The following is a 21,139-nucleotide window of genomic DNA, read 5'->3' as shown; positions in this document are numbered from 1 at the left end:
CACAGGGTCAATCTGGCAACCAATGTGAGCATCCAGTTTGAAGAGGAGGGGGCATCAATTTTCTCCAATATTTGAATTTGGACTACAGTACCCATTTCAACCACTATCTGTACATTTTACATACTGCACCTTTAAACAAAGTTGATGCTTAAATGAGACGAACATCAATGATTCCTTTTTCAAGTCAAAAAGTTGAATTCACTACAAACCCTGAAAGCATGGGAATATTCATGCAGTCGACTGACCTTTCTGAAGCACTTCACATGGTGTCTCATCAAAAACATATTTTAAAACTCCCCTACAACTGGAAAAAAGTCCCAAGGTTTGTAGGTTGTAGGAAAATTCTGAATTCCCAAGAATCTTTCGTCACTTAGAAGGAAACAAAGGCAGTACTATCTTATAATATGCTTTGAGGATGAACTTTTCCTCTCAGATGTACAGCAAATACAAGATTTTCAAACTTCCACAGAAAGAATACCACAGGCCCCAAATGTCTAGGGATGCACTGAGGCGCACTGTGCTCTTTATACAGTTCAAACTATTCAACAGATTTTTTTTATCAGTTAAGTCGTTTTACATAATGACCACATGCCAAAATAAATCAAAAAACATTATTTTCATATTATTTTATATACCCTCAACATCTCAAAAAAGAAAAGGTTCCCATATGAAATTAAAATAACAACATCTCTCAACTGTTTGTCCTTGATAGCAATGCACTTGTGTCTAGAGTTACAGAAGAGATTTCAATATGTTTTCCAACACAGGAAGTTTACCTTGGAATATTGCATAAAACATTTGCAAATAAAGCACTTTTTCCATCCTATGTGTTTAAGAGAACAAGCATTCCAGAATGACCAAAGCAACATTTGGGATGCTTAGCAATGCAATTGGTTCACTAGTTAGTCTTATCCAATCACATCCTCTGTTGAGGAAAAGTCACATGAGTGTTTTTGCTGCGTATGAGGTTTATTCGGTAAATGTGTTTCCATCATTGAATATGCGCATGTCTTTTTATTCGACTCAATTGAGCACATTTGTTTATCATGCACAATTTCAGAATTTATGTGCATCTTGGTTTATGTGCATTCAGCTTTTTTTATGCGATAACCCAAAATTTACATTAAAAAATTGCGGATGGAAACATAGCTAATGTCTCAAACTGTGCTCATATTTGTCAAGAAGTCAAGCAAGAAGATTTCAATATAAACATTTCTCATCAAACATGTGCTTCTAAGGGCCCTTTCACACCTACCTTGTTTGGTCCGGACTTTCGGACTTTTCAGTTTGGTCCGAATCGAAATTACAGGTCTGAAACCTACCCGGACCACGGTCCGGACCAAACAGAAGAAATTTGGTCCGACGAAAAGAGGTAGTCTCGGTCCGGATCAAACTGAACAACGGTTTGGTTCGTTTCTAGTGTGAAAGCATTTCTGTATGGTTCGGACTTTCAGACCTTTTACAGGAAATTCCGGTGGTTTCCGCATAGCCTAATGAAAAATGAGCCGTGATAGCACATGGGGAGGGGAGGAGACGAGGTTTTTAATTGAAGTATGGTCTGATGACATCATAAGAAGTCAACTGGAAAAAACGCACAAAAATGCAGACACTTTCCAAATATAGTTGCAACGATATGCGTCTGTTCATTCATGTTGTCAAAGTTACCCGCCGAATTGACAACACGCTGACGCCATACGCACGTACATTTACAAACCAATCAATGTCAAGATGCAGCCCACATAGATGATGACGACAGGACGCAATCATGTCACGTAAAGTTCTTTAGTGCGCTCGCATAAATGCAGTGTGAAACCAAACCAAAACTTTCTGAAAGTATAAAGTGTATCAAAACGTGAACTTTGGTTCGGACCTTGGTGCGGACTTTCAGGTGTGAAAACGCCCAAAGACTAAATGAACTGAGATATACTGCATCACACACACAAACCTTTAATGCTTTTCTAAACATTCAGGCAAGCAAACATTCAAAGTTTTTTTAAATGATCTTACCTTTTTATTTATTGTTATCATTGTTCCTAGGTCTTAAATGGTGAACACTGAATACGGTTTAGGACAGCAAAAACATCAGATCAAAGCACGTATGCAGCCACAGTTACAGGATTTATGTGTGTTTGTTGCTGTTGACTTGAAACAAGCTCTCAATTCCATGCGTTCTCGTGTTCTGAAATGTGTGAGAATGTGATTTATAATGCATTGCAAGAATGCTTTGAGTTCCCTATAGTGGACATTGGCATTTTTAATTTATGGTAATTTATGGTCACATTCGACCTGTGAGGCAGTTATAATGGTCAAAACAGATGGTAGCTCGGCCAACAGAAACTGTTTTTTTTAAAGAGATACTGCAATGCAAAGTAAAACCATGTGTGAGGGAGTTGAAAGATTGAAAAATATAAGTTTTATAAGAAAAATTTACTTTAATTTTAAAGTAAAAAAATAAGTTTAACAAACATTTGCACACAAGTGCACATATAAACATTTAAAGGAATAGGACTTAATAAAAGTATTGGTATAAAAGAGTTAAACCTTCAATCTTGTTACCAAAGGGAATTCCCCAAACGTTTTTCGGTCAGGTGATACAACATGAAAAACAAATGTTATCTACAAATGTTGCTACAGATGTTATCACCTAAGGTGATGCTACTCGAAAAAGGAAATAATCAGGTGTTCAAAAATTCCACAGCCTGTAGTCTATTTTTGTTTCTACAAAGAACTGAGACTGTCATTCTGAGAAAAGAAAAAGGAAAATAACATCCTGATAAAGAGCAGAGTATTTTGAGCTTTGGGTAATAGTTCAGTCAGAGATCAATGTCTGGCATCTGACATCACAAAACCGTCTCCATTGTTTGTGTTTTAAATCATAAAAGATCCTTCATGAAAACGGGAAAAGCAAAACAAATGTTTGAAACTCCCAGGAAGCAAAAAACTATTTGTTAACTGTATAAACAGTCAATGCCCTTGTAGTTGAGATATTTTCATGATCTTACAGGGTCAAGCATACCACAAAAAGAGCACTAAAACAAAAACGTTCACATTGATTTTAAAAATAGATAAATGAATTCTCCTTACAGAATCCAAGACAAATATCAAACATTTGAGATTTATCAAAATTCATGAACAACATGTTTGCATAAGACAGCAAGCACACATTACTCCGTTTTTTTTGCTGTGGTTTGTAACAACAGCTGGTGCAGTTCAACAAAAGACCACACATTTTTTAAGTCTGCTGCTGGATAGAGACTGTTTTTTTAAGTCTGCTGCTGGATAGAGACTGGTTTTTAATTCGGTAAATCATTTGAATTACAATGAGAGTCAGCTCACAATCTTTGAAGAAAAGGCCCACAGACCTGCTTTTCCCTGTATATCCTCTCCTGTGGCCTCATGGGATGGTAAAGTGTCCATCGTATGCAAATAATGTGTCGCCAGATATTAATCAGACAGTCTTATAATACTTTGAAAGTAAAAAATTAGATTGGAAAATGTAATTTGTTTATATTGCTCACTTCAGACTCGCAGGTCTCTGGAGATTTGAAGAAGCTCAACAAACACAATGTACCTAATAAAAAAATATATTCTACACAGACTCAAGTGATCTGGAGTTGGTCATTTGTTTGGTTGGCTCTGGGTTTGGCAATCATTTTATGAATCCTTTGAGATTCATTAACAAAAGCCACAACACCACAAGCCCACTATTTGAAAATCCCATTCAATCGGAATACAAAACAATAATGTTCACTTTGTGATTCTTTCAGCTTGGTAGGACAGGAAACATCTGTATACAAACAATATGACCATTGAATCACAGTAAAGCCCTTCAGCATGAGATTGTAATTTTTTTTATACATGGAACTGACATCTGTCATACTGTGAAGAGACTTTCCATCAAGAAGATTTGATCCATGTTTTTGTTTAATTTACTTACAGTAAGTACGTTCGTCCAACCACTCGCAAAGTTCAGGAACACAGCAGGTGAACTGCTTTTGTTTGAGTTCAAACAAGCCAACATTGAAAAATGGTTTTGTGTCTTTCAGTCCCACTTCCCCTCTAGTTTATCACTATTGAAAAAGACCAGAAGGAGCCAGATGTGCTCATGGTAACTAATGTGGCATTTTAATGATTCATTATAAAGAAAATGGCCTGAAGAGTTTGAAGGCCTGAAGAGATAAACAGGAAACCCCAGACCAATTCAGCCATGCAGCATCATTAATTTCTCAATGGCTATCTGCGTATTATGGTTTGTGTGCATGCAATGAAAACCAGTGATGCATGAATCTGTGGTAACAGCATCACTGGCCTGAGCAGGACGGCTGTTCATCAAAATCTCTCCACCAGTTAAGATTCCTGTGGAAAATGGGCACTCCTAAATAACACTTTATGTTGAAGAAGGCTGCTTACAAAGTAATCCAAGTTGGTTTGGCTATTAAATCTAGACCATTTCCCAAAGGAGATGTGAGCATTCTCTTTGGGTCACTTCTCCCACAAAGGTTTCGATCAATTTCGTTTCGGTTCGTGTAATACTGTATATGGTTGGGCCTGCGTTCAATAGTTCCATGATCTCAGACCTGGTTGAATATCTATGATAACGTGGGTTTCATATGACCCTCTTTGGTGTGCTTGAGCATGCTGATATTATTTGATTTTGATTTCTCAATTAGTTTCAAAAAGGTCACTGCAGCAAGTCTCAGGTATCATCGTGTTCTTCACTGACTCCAGGCCAGCATCTCTGGAGACTCGGTAATGTATAAGCTTACCTCACTATTGATCTCAGTATTGATCAGTGCTTTCACGCTTTCCATTGCTTTCCTTCAGCTCAGATAATCAAGAGACAAAGAGACAAAGATGCTAAGTTCAGTAATTAGCAAAAGTGGGACATCCAGTGATTAATTTAATCACTTTAAATGCTTCAGCAACGTGTAAGAAAAACAAACAGTCCAGGAACGCAAACCACAGCAAAATCATATTAAAATGAATATTTCCAAGCTCAGTACAAGTTATGCTCAATCGTATATATATATCGTATAATTCTATATATATATATATATATATATATATATATATATATATATATACACATACATACACACAGACAGTATATATTTTGGCTCATCCCTCATTTCCTTTTTTCTTAAAGCACAACTTCAAGGTTACAATGGAAGTGAATAGGGCCAATTTTTGGAGGATGTAGATGCAGAATTGTGAAGCATACAATTTTAATAAATATACTTACTATTCAGTTAAAATGTAGTGGTATACACTGTAAAAAATTATCGTGATTTTAACGGTAAAAGACTGTAAAAATGCTACAGTGCAAAACCGTTAATTGGTTAACAGAAAGTTTCCTTACTATATATGGTAAATAACTGTGATAGATCTAATGGTACATTTAATGTAATTTTACAGTAAAATACTGTTAAATTTACAGTTTTTGAAAGTGAAAAAGAAAACTCATTGTATAATTTACAGTGAAAAAACGTAAATTGACATTCCCACACAATTCCCTGCGTGACACTTCAGTTCACATTTGAAGTATTTTTGTTGAAATAACTGTTTCTTCATAGTTTTATTAGTTTTTTTAATCAGTTATGTACATCAGGGTTTTATGTTACATTTAATGTTGTAAAATTAATGTTTATTGCATTTTTTAAATTCCATGTGTGTTACCATGATGGTGTTTAATGTTTGTGCGAATGAGACTGTGCAGCTTCTATACAGTATTCATTTTCTTGTGGAAGAGCTGTTTGTGATAAGCTTTGATTTTTCATGTGATTCATCACTGCTGTGATGATTGTTGGTTGTTAGTGTATTACAATGTTACAAAACAGAAATTAATAGTTCAATAGGTCCGTAAATTAACATTATATCAGATACTAAAATATGGTTTATTACTGTAAATTTTAAGTTAAGTCTGTTAAACCAATAACGTTGCCACCATATTTTTGACGGTAAAGTTCTGGCAACCACAGCTGCCAGTTTTTTACCATAAAAATTACGGTTTTATTTTTTACAGTGTATGTTCTTATCCTTTTGACACTCACCAAGAGTGTTGTTTGTTTAAAGCTCTATTCGCACGGGATAAGTATTACCTGGTGCGAACTGGCCATGACCTACCATATTTCGCCGAACACCGAGGTCCTGTGATAATATTAGTAACGTGCGAATCGGCATCTCTGTGATTTGGCCAGGTCTTATATAATTTTTCCAAGGTTTTTTTTTCTGTGCGACTTTCTATCCATCTTTCGCAAAGAATGGAGACTGCGTTGGAGTGTTTTGATAGTAATTTGATATGCTGGGTCATATCATATACACCACAACTATACAATTGGCAGAAAGATAAGGCTGAAAATCATCAGAAGAGCGAAAACAAAATTAATGATTAGATGGAGATGGATGACATGTATAGCAGCATGCGGGAAGGAACATTATTCTGTTGATGATCATACAGCTAGACCTATAACGACAAGACATTTCCAAGCCTATTGACATCATAACCGGGAGATAAGTCTGTAAATTCGAGTAAAATCACAGGCTTCGCTTATCCCGTGCGAATGCGCCACACGAAATTCAGATGTGGGGGGGTAATTTCTAATTCACACGAGGTCCCCAGATAATACTAATCTGTGCGAATAGGCTAAAGGCAACAACACCTAAACCCTTTAAAAGTATTGGGAATACACACATAATATTTTTTTAAGGTCAACATGACATTTTGATGTCATGTTGACCTTAAAGGAGTATTCCTGGTTCAATAAAAGTTCAGCTCAATCGACAGCACTTGAGCCATAATGTTGACTAATTACAACAACAACAAAAATCCACTTGTCCCTATTTTCTTTAAAACAGGGCTACAGTAGCTGTTTCCATCCACATATTTTTATGCAAATTTTGGGGTATCACATAAAAAACCAAAATGTCCATAAAAAGAAAGTGCTCAATTGAGGCACGATGGAGACACATTTACTGGATAAATTCCTCGATGTGCAACAAAACAACTCACAGGATGTAGACTAACAACAGAAGATAACTAGACTAACCAGTAGTGCTCAAACATTTGACCAAAAATCCGTATCACGTTGTTTTTTTTTTTTAGATTCTGCCGGTTTTGCGGTATATCACATTTTTTCACTGGACTACAGGGAATATATATGAAGTGAAGTGAAGTGACACGTGATGGCCAAGTATGGTAACCCGTGGTAACCCATACTTGGAATTTGACCTCTGCATTTAACCCATCCAAGTAAGTGCACACACACATTAGGAGCAGAGTAGTGAGTAGTGAACACACACACTGCAAACGTGGATACACACACCCGGAGGAGCGGGCAGCCTTGAGTGGCGCCCAGGGAGCGATTGGGGGTTAGGTGCCTTGCTCAAGGACACCTCAGTCATATTCCTACCGGTACTGGAATCGAACCAGCAACCTTTGGGTCACCAGTCCAACTCTGTTACCATTAGGCCATGATTTTTAAAATTCATTTAAAAATGTTTGATCAAATCAGTTAAATCAGCTAACAATTTATTTTAAATGTAATCAAATTACTTTAATAATTATACAATTATAATAAAATATATTACATTATTAATTTAATAAACAGAAACCATTTTAGCATTTACTTAGTGAGAAAGTGTTTTATTTTAATTAAATTTTGAATTTAATTGAATAATCATAAACCATTTTAGCATTTACTAAGTGAAAAAAAGTGTTTTTCATAAATTATGACGGTTCCTCAATTATGGCATAATTTCCAGCCAAAGAATTCATAAATATTTTTTAGTTAGTAGTTACCAGGAGACAATAGTTTAAATAAAGAGCTTGACAAAGAATGAGACAAAAGAAAAATCAAGGTACTTGTGAACAGAATATTTATATTAATCAAGATGTAATTATGAAGAATACGTGAGTCTAGCTATGATATTAGCCTCAGCAAATAGAACCATTTTCCAAAATATATATATAAAAAAAATGTAAAAGTAAGTTTTAACGTTTAAACTTTCTACACCCCTTTCCAAAAATGTATGTAACTCATGTATAAACTGACGGACATTGTTTTCAGAAAGTTTAAAAGTGACAAGGCCAAAAGATCCTATAGTAGAAGAAATACCCAGTGTGCCTGTAATATACGAGCTTTAAGAATAACCTAGTCATTGCACATTTGCCAAAACCGGTGGTATCACCACAGAGCAGGAAATGACACACTGCCTTTGATCACTCTGTCATCTGAATTTAATTTATTGCACAACTGCTGTCAAACTTAAGTGTTTGCTCAATAAAGATACAGTACACATTAACCTTGAATTGCATTTGCTGGCCATATTTCAACACTATTTATTCAATGTAACTGTAATCTGTCACCATAAGTTTAAGGCTAATACATGTTTTTTTCTCACCAAACTTTTATCGTATACATCTATTGCATACAGTCATCAATCTTATTGCGTGTCTCAGTCTTATTGTGTATAGAAATGTCACACAGTTAAACAGACGGACTGTGTTTGTTTGAGTTCTCTGTTTGACCTTCATCCAATAAGTATTAAACCTGAGTTTAAGAGGCCTGAAACTGGCTGAAATAAGTGTACATTTTATAGTCATTTTAATTTTGCTTCCTTTAATGAGAAAAGAATCAACTTTAGTTTTATTAAATATAAGGCCATGTGCTTAATCTGTCTTTCTTAAACTGTGTACAGATCAAGAATGTGTCTGCAAAGATTATGGCTAGGACTGTTTTTGGGTATTAGTTGGCTTGTCAATAAAATTACATGTTTGATATCTTAAAAAAAATGCCAGAAAAATAAGGCAATTCAGGGTATCAGATGTTTTTTTCTTCTTTGAAATTACATTAACCAGCAAGTAGGCTTGGGCGGTATCCAAATTTTGATACCGTCAAACCTCCTCCCTATTTTACCGGGGTATACGGTATTACCGTGACTAATTAAAAATTATGACATAAGGCTCAGACAGCGTCACCAAACTGTTGGCTTGTGTCTACACCGTTCAGAAACTGAATACCAGATCGGGCATAAAAAAAAACACACAAAAAAAAATCAAGGCCAACCCGTGCACGTTGTGTCTGATCCCTGTTGACGGCATTAAATGTAATATGAGCCGTAGCCCTATTTAGACTCGACTATTTTTAATACGTGGGCTGTTATAATATGGTGGCGCCAAATAATTGTTTAACCCAGGTGCTGAGGGGGTGGTAGATATAAATACTATTTATAAATGAGCAAAAATGGGAAAATTAATAATATTTAATTATTTTAATTATGACAATTGTATTCATTTTATTAATTCATTTAAATTAAATTAACAAGCAACAAGCAAGAAGTGCATTTGTAAATCCGGTGACACGCGTCCATTGATTTTTATTTTTACAACTTTTCTGTCAGTGCTGCAAAGATTAAGTTGACGATCGCCATCTCCGTAGTGAACGCGCATATATAGAGAGAAATGCACATCATGGATTACATAATCAGAAGGTATAGGCTAGCCTTTTTCTTTTCGTTTTGAATTGTTTCGTTTAAAGAAATTGACGATTGATATCTCCGTAGTGAACGCGCCTATAGAGAGAAATGCACATCATGGATTAATCAGAGAGTATGCTGCCTATATTTCTTTTCCTTTTGAATTGTTTCGTTTAAAGAAATTGACGAATCGCCATCTCCATAGTGAACGATAGAGAGAAATGCACATCATGGATTACATAATCAGAGAGTAGGCTAGCCGATTTCTTTTCGTTTGGAATAGTTTCGTTTAATTTGATGATCGCCATTTCCGTATAGAACGCGCATAGAGAGAAATGCACATCATGGATTAAATAATCAGCGAGTGGCCTATTTCTTTTCATTTTGAATTGTTTCGTTTAATGAAATTTCAAGCTTTATTTAGATATCTGTCATGTCTGTGAGACATACATGTGAGTTTCGGTTAATTTATGATGAGATTTCAATGCAAGTGACCGCGGCGCGCCAGCGAACGATCATGTCATGATTATGTTGTCTGCTATATTTGATTCTTATTTATTATTGGTTGGTAAAAAAAAAAAAAAAATTAGGATACAATTTATACAAAACGAAATTCACTTTAAAGAAAGGCCTTTTACAAAATGAAACTTAATTAAGTGGTCAATGTCTGACTCCCGATGCATCCCATCTTACTCGTGCTGTTCAGTTTTCATTATCAACGTAAAAAAAAATAACATTATAATATTTTAACAAATATAAACGAATGCGCTTATTTAATGAACTCGGGGCAAAATGCATCCTCGCAGCACTGAGTGGGTGGTTGTTTCGGAGATGCGACATTAGGTTAGAGGTGTTTCCATCTCTCGCAGTCACCTTTTTTATTGCAACATTTACAAATTGCCTAGTCAGTATTTACCGCCTCTCCCTTCTCTCTCTCTCTCCTCCACACTGGCACTTGATGACAACTACATAAGCATTTTTAGGCATTGAATAAATTATATTTATTTATTATATATAAGTGCCGGTAATGACGGTATTGAAACTGATACCGTTGCTATTTTAAGACCCCGCGGTATACGATATTACCGAAATACCGCCCAACCCTACCAGCAAGACTGGTTAAATATCTTCTTTTGTGTTCAGCAGAAGAAAGAAATTCATACATGTTTGGAATAACTTGAGGGTGAGTAAATGACAGAATTTATATTTTTAAACTATCCCTTTAAGAAAGTAAATCAAATCAATTGACCCTTCGCTAAGCCACGCCCGAAAACCGCCACTGACCAATCATGTCTTAGCAACCGTAATTAGGCGCGGGAGGTCTGGCAAGCTTTCCAGCGAGGGAAACATGCCGAAGCGATGTGCGTATGGATTGTGCAAATCTGATACCCGGTATCCTAAAAGTTTGGACGGGGGAGTGGATTTTTTTTCCTTCCCGAAAATCTAAAAGCCAAGGGGAGAAAAGATGTGCGTGGATCCAGCAGTGTGAGACCCCATTCACAACTACATGTCCACAGGATTAACAAAAACACCTAACGTTATTGCTTTGAAGTTGGAAATAATGACGGTTATTTGTTCATAATGCATAGCCTATATTTTAACTAGGGCCGGGACTCGATTAAATAAATTAATCTAATTAATTAGATGCTTTGTAATTAATTAATCGAAATGAATCGCATTTTAATTGCATAAATATTTGACCTGAGAACAGTGAGAAGTCATTTTTTTCACATGTATTTTTAGTATACCATTGAATAATGACTGAATACATAAGCTTAAGCAACAAAATAGCTGTTCTATGTTTTGCGTTGAGGTGATACTTGAGGCCCGATGTGCTGCGGTGATATGCGAATTCCTTGTTGCATAACTTGCACACAACCATGCTCTTATCGACGCTTCCAACCACGGGGCCAACCAAAGCGGTCTCGTCAGCTTCTTCGTTCATGTTAACTGTGGTTTGTTGTTGTCTGAAGTCATGAACGCTAGTTGGTGCTCCAGTATAATCGGTCCGCCGAAACTCATCCAGTGAGAAACGTTCCGCGGTGCGGAAAAATGTTGAAAAATGTTTAACGCGTTTAATCTTAAAGGTGCAGTGTGTGACTTTTAGCGACATCTAGCGGTTCGGTTGCGAGTTTACACTAAGGGCTCAGCCCACCGCTCACCCCTCCCTTTCGAAGAAGCTACGGTGGCTAAAACGGGACAAACATCGTCGTCTGAGACGGCAGAGAATAGCCAGAGTAAACCAAGTTTCTGTACCACAGTCCATTATAAACCACATCATGGATAAAGTTTACAAAGCCATAGTCAGGTGAGGATCAAGGGTCTTAATACATAATATAATAATAGTAATTAGTTGATTGTCTCAAGAACGTAAACAGCACATTTCTCCCCACATAGCAAACCCATAATACAGCGAGGGAGAAGAACCACATGAAACTATGCAACTATATATTTTTTCTAACAGGGTAGTAAAAGTTTAGCTGGCTAATTTGAGCTGTTACTGTGGCTGAGCTGGTTAAAGCGTTAAACCTTGTTTATACTGGACGCGTCCGCATGAGCCCAAAGGTGCATGCGGCAAAAATAACGTGATTGTAACAGCGCACGCGCCTCCGCATCCCCTAGACACCATTTACTACACACAATAGGCTTTTTTTCTCTGATTTTGGAAACTCGATCGACTTAAAATGCTTCCAAGATCGACGGGTTGGTGATTCCTGTAACTGTTTTACGGTCAATGACAAGAGTGCTAATCAGCTGTCTCACGAACGTAACCAGCACATTTATCCCCACATAGCAAAGCCATAACACAGCGAGGGAGAAGAATTAAGTTACATGAAACAATCCAACTACATATTTTACACCACTGACAAGGGAAAAGTCACTACTCACGGTGTTTATGGCCAGCTTCTAGCTTTCTGCGGCTTCTCTTTCAAGGTAGTGACGAAACGCGCTCTGTAACGCTGTTTGTTCGCTGTCGGCTAAGGTAGAAACATGACGTCACGATATGTCGACCTTCATAGAAGGGGATTCCCGCGCCTATGTAGATATAAATGCCTCATTCTAAGGTAATAAAAACATTACGGTTTATTAAGTAAGTTCTTTATACACCACTGAAAACATAGTTATGGATGTCATATTGCATTTCTGTTAATAGATACTCAAAATTTTTACACATTGCACCTTTCATTAACGCGTTAAGAGTCTGTAATTAATTAATCTTAATTAACGCGTTAAAGTCCCGGCCCTAATTTTAATGTAAAATAAGACGATTAAAGACAAGACGGAGGCTCACTGACATACTTTAAAATATATTTCAGCATTTTGTTAATCGACGGCCTACTAACGCTACCCCTGACTGAGTAACTTTAACCCAATCCGATCGCGGCTCTCCCGGTGTTAGTGTTATTCCACAAAATGTATGGATAAACTGCTTGATTTATAATTATTAGAGTATTTTCACGTTCACTTACCCTGCTGTGCACGAACATAGCTGTTCCTCAATTTGTGTGTTTCCCATTTGAATGGTCAGCGTATGAGACGGCTGCTGCTTGTGCTGGGACTATTAGTTAGGCTTTAGCTTCAATTTTTTCGAAATTATTCTCTAATCGGTTGCATATTATGACGTGGATATATCTCTCGAATGCACACTGCAGTCCCTTTTGTCTTGCTCTCTCAGATATTTCACATGTTCGCCAAAATTACTAATTATCTCATTCGGAATGTCTGATACCGGTGCATATACACTGTAATAGACGTGCCAGGCACGAAAGCTTGACAGGCGTAGCAACAGTAACTAGGGAGGGCGGGGCTTAGCGAAGGGTCAATTGTGATGTCATGTTGACCTTAAAAGAATATTCCTGGTTCAATGCCAGCTAAGCTCAATCGACAGCACTTGAGGCATAATGTTGATCACCACAAAAATGAATTCCACTGATCCCTTTTCTGGGTTACAGCGACTCACTTATAATCACCATATTCCCTTCCATTGTAAGTGCCTCACTAGCTATGTTTCTATCACACACACTAGGGGTGGGCGGTATGATCAAATTTCTGTTTCACGGTATGACTTAACGATATATTTCAGAATATAGTTATTTATATATGTAGTTATTCTTGAAAAATCGACAAAAAGGGCTTTGTATAATAAATAAACCCAAATACTTAAGAAATTAAAAGTATTTCACCTTGTTTGATTTTTCTTTTATTTGGTAAATTATTTATTTGGTAAACATTTTGATAGCTAAATATAGTAAACAAAACACACTCATTAATGTTTAGATGAACTTCCCCCAAATGATTGATATTAAATACAACTCATAGGTGCAATTAAATAAAGTGTTGCTGAATAATTTTTCAATTTCATTTTATTGCTTGTTTGCTTCATCAATTATTTTATAATATCTGAATATTTTATATTGAACTATTCTATATTCATAATACATTAGTTACTTCCTTTTAATTTTGTAGGATATTAGTAATACTATACTAGTTTACATGTCCCCGGTACATTTTTGCCATGTCTGCTTATTATACTGCGTTTTTAAGGGGCTTGTTTGGCTGTTTTTTTATTTATTTTTATATCTGGCAACCTGTCACCTGGAGCTTTAATCAAGAGAAGTTCAGAAGTGTCAAGTTCATCAAGTTCAGAAGTGACTAGAAGGAGCGCAGCAGTATGAAAACCGAACAGAAACTACTGTTAGTGTTGACTAAGTAGTTTAAATTATACACACCTCGTAAGTGCGTCATTATTTTACCATAGCCCGCTGAACACTGACACACCGCGCTCCCTCTCAGTGCGTGTGCACGCGCGCGTCTTTTGCATCAGTAAAATGCAATCGGTTCATTTGAGTGTTGTAATCACGTATCGAATCAAAGGAAGACTTTATCAGTTGGTTCAGTGGCCAATTGTTTGGAGTTAGAAATATATAACTCGCGCTGCATATTTAGAAATTTTGCCCTCAGATACAGGATTATTCATTCGCTTTAACAAGCAGGTTGTTCATTACCACGGCAACCGTTTGCGTGTCATGCTGAATGTGATTTTCGTGTTTAAAAAGTAACTATACATAAGAGACGGAAAGATGCAGATAACTATACATTATTTGAGCTTATTTCTATTCGTTACGATATTGATATGAACTGATGTTGTCAAGTAAGCTTCATGCTTTTCCCCGAATGTGCACTCCTCTAAACTGTAGCCTACGGGTGCTGCACTGCTAGTGACTGCTGCTATTTTTTACCCGAAAATATGACGTTAACAACAACCCTTAAAAACGTAATTCCTTTGTAGGTCCTCTTGATCTGCTTTCTCCATGTTTCTTTGACAAATCTCAGTGTCTCAGTCTGAGTTAACCACTCCCACTTATTTAGGCTACATGTCGCGGTATACACGGAATAAAAAAATCTGTTACGGATGACATTTTCTACCGCAGTAGCGATATATACCGTCATACCGCCCAGCCCTAACACACACACACACACACACACACAAAAATCTGAATAAAGCACAGTCTTTATCACATGTCCTTAAGAGAACAAAATTGTCACTTCCTGGGAAACTGGCACAAGTATCATTAATAAAAGTTGCTGCATCGAAAGTAGGAAAGCCGCCGGACCTCTATTAACTGCAGATACCCTTGTTACACTAATGCTAACAACTTTATAACACAATAAATACTCACAAAACTAACTTTCTTTAATACTGCAAATACCTTGTACAGCCATTTGATTTCGGCAATGCAGAAAACACAAATGGAATCACGGAATCTAGTCACAAATGGAACTTCCTGTTTATAGCGGAACGTCACAGAATTTAGCAATTTTTCGATGAATAAATCAAAAGTAGGGCTGTACAATGAATCATATATTGAAATGGACTAGTGTCTGTGAATATTAAAGCTCAAAAAGACTGCTATTGAAATCTGAAGTCTGTCGTGTAATAATAATAATAATTATTATTATAATAATACTGTTTATTAAAACAAACACAAACTCAAAGGTCTTCATTACAACCCGGCAAAATAAAAGTTCAGTCTACCTTGAAATTATTACATTTTCATAATTTTAGAATTTTGCAATAATCTATATTTGAAATATTTTCACATTTCTAGAAAAAAACTCCTTAATCTTTACATAAAAGACAGTAAAAAATAAATGATAAAGGCATGTTAAAAATAATCAAGAGTGAAAAAAGTTGAAATCTTTTTCTTTACATATCAACCCCAGAAATAGTGTCTATCTGCAGCTGAGAAACACCTACATATGCAGTTTTACACATTCTGATATATAATAATCCTAGAACTATCTCATATACAAATAGGCCATTTCCTTCTAAGAGAAACAAAACATGAACCAGGTCTTTTCCAATATTGTGACATAGTTCCTTCCTCCTTTACCTCCTTCTGCATACAGTCTCTCTAAAAGTCCAGCTGTACCCTGTGCCTGTTCTGAATGGTGACGTGCCTTACCGTTTAATATTACAAAGGAAAATATGAAATTTGGGTGGGTGCAAATGCATGTGATGGAAAGAATATCACAATGGTTTGGTTATGTAAACTATTTGCTTTGGATAAAGTATCTAGTGTTTATTTCCAGGCGACAAAAAGAGCATCTCATGAAAGGGAATACCATTAGTGTCATCTGTCATCTTTCAATATATTGCAGAGACTGCATGCTGAAGTGTACAAAACGGCTGAGAGGTCATGGTAAAAAACGGGAGGGAAAAAAAGCAAGAGCGAGAGACAAGAGAGAAATATTGAGAGAGCTTGATGCATTAGTGTGATTAATTATCAAAACACAATAAAAACATATTTAATTATATAGCCTACCCTAACCCAAAATCTTCCATTGATTGATAGCCTTTTATTACTAACAAAACCTTTTTCAAAACTTTAACCAAAGTTTGAGCAATATAGTAATTTGTTTTAGGTAATAACTAGGCTTAATATCGCTAATTAAATTACAAAAACTGGCTATTATTCCTAAAAGGATTTAGATCCACAACTTCTACACTTGTAGAATCTTTTAAAGTGATTTTAGTATGTTCAAAAACAGAAAAAAAGAACGGATCTCCGAACTGAACTGATCTACATAGAAACCAATCTATTTTAAACTGGTAGAGGAAAAACAGGGCTCATCTAATCCAGTTTTCCAGGGTTGTCAAGTTTGTAACGTGCTTCTGAATTAAAAGCTAACCGGACAAAGTGGTAAAATAACAACTGGCATTTGGGATAACAATACAAAAATAATAGCCTTTGTTATGTAATACATGCCCCAGCTCCCCCACAGCACATACACGCCCAGTGAACTCGCAGAACTACAACTAAACCTCACCTACAGCTCACTGAATGGGTTGAAGAAGGTAAATATGTGCTGCTTTTCACCAACGCTGGCTGATTTGTAAAATGCAGACTTCATGTTTAGTCAATCACGTAAATAAACCCGGAATTATGTGTTAGCAGGAGGCAATTTAAAGGCAAAAGATTTGGTGATGAACTGATCTTAGACTAAACAACTGTGAATAATTTGCCACCAAATTGTAGACAACCTCCATGCCCTTTTAAAGCAAATCATTTGTTTTAAAAGCAATTACACTTCGAGCAGGGCTATTTCCAGGGTTGGGAAAGAGCCCCTGCTGAAATATACAGCATAAACCAGCAGGAATTACATGTTGCTCCAGGCTGTGTTATGCTGTTTACAAGTGTTTTTTCTGGATTTTTCATCAGGGAGAAAAAAAGCCACCAGACATAATTTTTAATGAGTGTCTGATTTTCAGCGCCACACATGACATATACTGTGGGTGATGCAACAAAGTTGAGCAAAGCTCAATTTTATGTACATTTTATGCAAATTACCAGGAACATAATACACTGACTACCAATGCGATCCCCCGTCTGGTCAAGTTAAATAAAGTGGCAGGACAGCAACGCCAACTAGAAGCCAACAGGAAAGTGACTCACTGAAAGGTCACTGAAAATGGGTTTTGAAAATAAAAGCTAATAAAAACAATTGCATTTGAAAATGCATTACATTTTCTGTGATATGTATTAAAATAGGGTTACATCACGAACAAGGTTTGTGCATGGTAACAGTTGTTTACAGATATTGGGTATGCGTTGGATTTTTAAAGGCAGCGATGGTTATTCTACATCAAATGGGTTAAACTATCCCTCGCAATCTGTCAACATAAATGAGTATGCACCTCTGTTTTATAATGAAGGGCGCTCATGCTTCATGAAGCTTTGAGACATTTACAAATCTTGTTTTTAATCAGTGATCTGGAGTTTGTTTCAAAATCACCAAGTCATTTCAGTAAACAAAGGCTTTGAACTGGTTCGAACATTGGTTTTGAATTGAGAATTTAGTTCTACCCCTAATCAAACACACCTGCCTGTAATTTTCAAGCAATCCTGAAGGCGTTAGGTTAGAAATTCCAGGTGTGTTTGATTAGGGATGGTGCTCCCAGTGGACCCCCAGGAGCGAAGTTGATATCCCTGATTAAACATTTTTAAAAGCTCCGTTTCACCATTCTATTGTTGTTTGACATCAGGAAAAAATGAACTTCAATAAGCAAGCCCAAATGCTCTTCAGTAGTTTTTGACATATAAGCTTTATGGCACAATACCACCAACTACTGTTCTGGCATGCCAATATGAGAGCGGTAAAGCCTCACAGAACAGAGAGGTTTCCTAAAAAGCTGTCTATTTACAAACTCTTGTCTGGTTAGTAAGACAAAAGATCGGGGCTCTTGGAAAGCACTTGACCACGGGACCAGAACTAACTGTTGTAAAATCTCATCAACATCCTCATCTTAAGTGAACAAGCTGGAAAACATAGTACTAGAACCCTTCAGAGTGACATAAAACAATAGAAAATATATGCTACTCACAGTCAGTGGCAAGGAGCAAATGACGAAGATGAAGGTCATGCAGGCCAGCAGCAGTAAATGGTCCATCTCCTCCTCTCCCTGTCCAAACCAGGTGCTCAGCCTCCTCTTGCGCCCAGCCGACACCACCGAACCCCGACGTGTCAGCTGGCTCCGGTGCATGCGGCAGAGGCTGACGATGACCGAACCGTTGCACAAGAACACTATAGCGATGAGCAGTGCCATGAGCACGGAGTAGGACAGCGAGAAGGTCAGTGTTCTCCTCTCTTCATCCTCGCTCTCTCCTTCTGCCTCCATCTTGATGAAACACCACGTGCCTGGACAATACTGCTTGTGCCGCCCGTATCCAAAGAAAGGCAGCAAGCAGAATGCAAAGGTAAAGAGATAGATGAGGAAGAAGACGATCTTAGCGAAGCTGCGGCGTACATGTTTGGAGTAGAAATACGGGTGACTGATGGCGAGACACCGCTCCACTGCCATAGCACAGAGTATGAGCATAGAGGCCAGGCCGAAGAACGTCATGGCGAAGGCGAAGAGTCCGCACAGCCGCCGATCTCCAGTCAGACCCACCAGAGATTTGCTCTGGGAATAGCAAATGAAAACGGGTGGACTGAGTAAACACGTTCCCAGCAGATCTGTCAGAGCCAGGCCTGTCACGAGAATGCAGAAAACTGAGGACTTGGTTCGACGCTCTTTCTGGTGGACACCCAGGATAGCCAGAGCCACAAGGTTGCCAACCACCCCGGCGATAAACATCACAGTGCTCATCACCGGATTCCCATTCACATCGATTCTGGTGATGTTCTCGCATGACTGGTTTGAAAGCATGTTCAGACGAACCTGTCCTTAAACCCTGAGCCCAGACGCAGGGATCGGGCAATGGCAATTTTGTCTATCGTGAAAGACTTGCAGTTCCTTCTCTTGGAGGATCTGTTAAAAATAGAAAGTATTCCATCAGAATCAATACGTCTCATGCTAGATCCCACCCATAGTTGCTTAACAACATCATTAGATAGGCTGATGAGCACTGTTTTCAACTTCCTGTTGGAACAGGACATTGTGGCAGGATACTATGTCTAATGGTTTGTTGCTTTTAAATACCCAGTAGGCTTTTGTTTGTATCACACAATCATGAATCTAGTTATCTGTTTGCTATCAATAATTAGTGGTAAGTGGATTTGCACAGAGTGGTTTTCACATTTTAGAGAGCGTGTTATTAGACAAACATTTGCATATTCAAATATATTTTCATATGCCCGAATAAACCTAAGCACATTCTGATAGAAAAAAAATATTTTAACAAACATCTCAGGTAGAACTAGATCCTCAAGGTAACAACTGCACAATTTTAGAAGGCCTATTGTATGCAGTGATTATCTACATTATGTTTTTGTTGTATGTAAAGTATGGAAATGTATACGGAAAAAAAAGTGGATTTTAAAGATTTTTTTTTTTTTACAAATTATATGGATTTAGTACTATTTCTTTATTATGTTATTAATTAAAAAGGGTAAATCTGTGATATTAAACACCTTCTCAAAGACGGTTTTAGTTTCAACTGAAGCACAAGATGATGTTTGGATCATTCTCAAATCATGCTGGAGAACATGATCATCAGGTTTTGTGCAAACATGTCAAGTTGAAGAAAGAGGGTCAAACCAAATGCTAACAGATTCTGAAATCATGTCAATTTTTCAATGCTACCTTTCCCTCAAACTGCTCTGCTTTTTCACATGTGATTTCAGACTTTTGAAGCCCAATGCACAACCGTTTGTCTTACAGACTCAAATAAGTGCATTTGTATGATTTTAATTTGATTTGATTTCAAAAAGCGTTTGTCATGTTTTATGTAACACAGTTCATAACAGATGTTCCTTTTCTGGTCAACTGTTTCTCACTGCAATAATTTCACAAAAACGAAGTAGTCATGGCAAAAAAGCATAAATTTTAAATCATCAGTCAGTACGCACCTGTCCGCGGAGTGTCCATCACTGCTGCGCGCGGCCATTCCTTCCAACCACATCACTCACTGAACAACATAGATGTATTTCTGACTCTCCAAACATAATATTTCAAAGCGACGTCGATATGATATATCTTCGAGCTTCCGTTTCTTCAGTTGTTTGTTCTCTTTTAATTCATAAACTGTTGTTAGTTTAGTTAGTCTATCCAGTTCTGGCCAACCGCTGAATTTAACGCGCAAACTAATTTCAGACTAGTTCATTAAGCCTGAAACCAAACAAAACAGTAATAAAAGCGTTGACTTTCTTCATTCCTCGCGCTCGTTGTTGTGAAGGTAGGCTATAGTAAGAGTAAGACTTCTTATACGACTTCCCTACTGCGGTTGACAAAGTAGCCGTGAGAACAAAAATAGGAGGAGCATCTTACAGCTTTCACTGCTTCTCACTTATTCAGCATGAGTGGTCTGGGTGACAAGTACGTTGTTGACTGAATTACAAACCAAACACTTAGATGTGTAGTGCATTTACTAAAAAAAAGTATCTATCTATCTATCTATCTATCTATCTATCTATCTATCTATCTATCTATCTAACATTGATGGTTTTATAATAAGACAAGAAAATAAAAAGCTTTTTGTGGGAATTTTGTTTGGCTGTTGGCTGTAAAAACCTTATGGTTCTGAATGGAACTGTTATTTTTAAGAAAGTAGAAGGTAACGAATCATAGTGTTTTCCTTAACTTAACCAAGATTTGCTCGTAAACTGCTTCAATGGGCCTGTGGTACTTACAGTGGCTCTGTTATGCTAAAGGAGATCTACT

General features: G+C 37.1%; 1 protein-coding gene across 1 annotated transcript in view; it reads right to left on the bottom strand.

Annotated features, from left to right (window-relative positions):
- The window catches only part of ptgir (prostaglandin I2 receptor), a 40,815-nt gene extending 20,029 nt beyond the window's left edge, over positions 1–20,786 (bottom strand). Inside the window, exons 1-2 of the mRNA XM_077208980.1 lie at positions 20,329–20,786; positions 18,362–19,288 (exon numbers count right to left, since the gene is read on the bottom strand). Of these exons, the coding sequence (XP_077065095.1) occupies positions 18,362–19,186 (825 nt within the window). The 5' untranslated portion in view covers positions 19,187–19,288; positions 20,329–20,786. The remainder of the gene's footprint in view (positions 1–18,361; positions 19,289–20,328) is intronic.
- Positions 20,787–21,139: the final 353 nt, after the last annotated feature.

Source organism: Siphateles boraxobius, unplaced genomic scaffold (genome assembly GCF_051911475.1).
Source record: "Siphateles boraxobius isolate OS27281-9 unplaced genomic scaffold, OSU_SipBor_1 6, whole genome shotgun sequence".
Lineage (NCBI taxonomy): Eukaryota > Metazoa > Chordata > Actinopteri > Cypriniformes > Leuciscidae > Siphateles > Siphateles boraxobius.
This window is presented reverse-complemented; position numbering and strand designations above follow the sequence as displayed.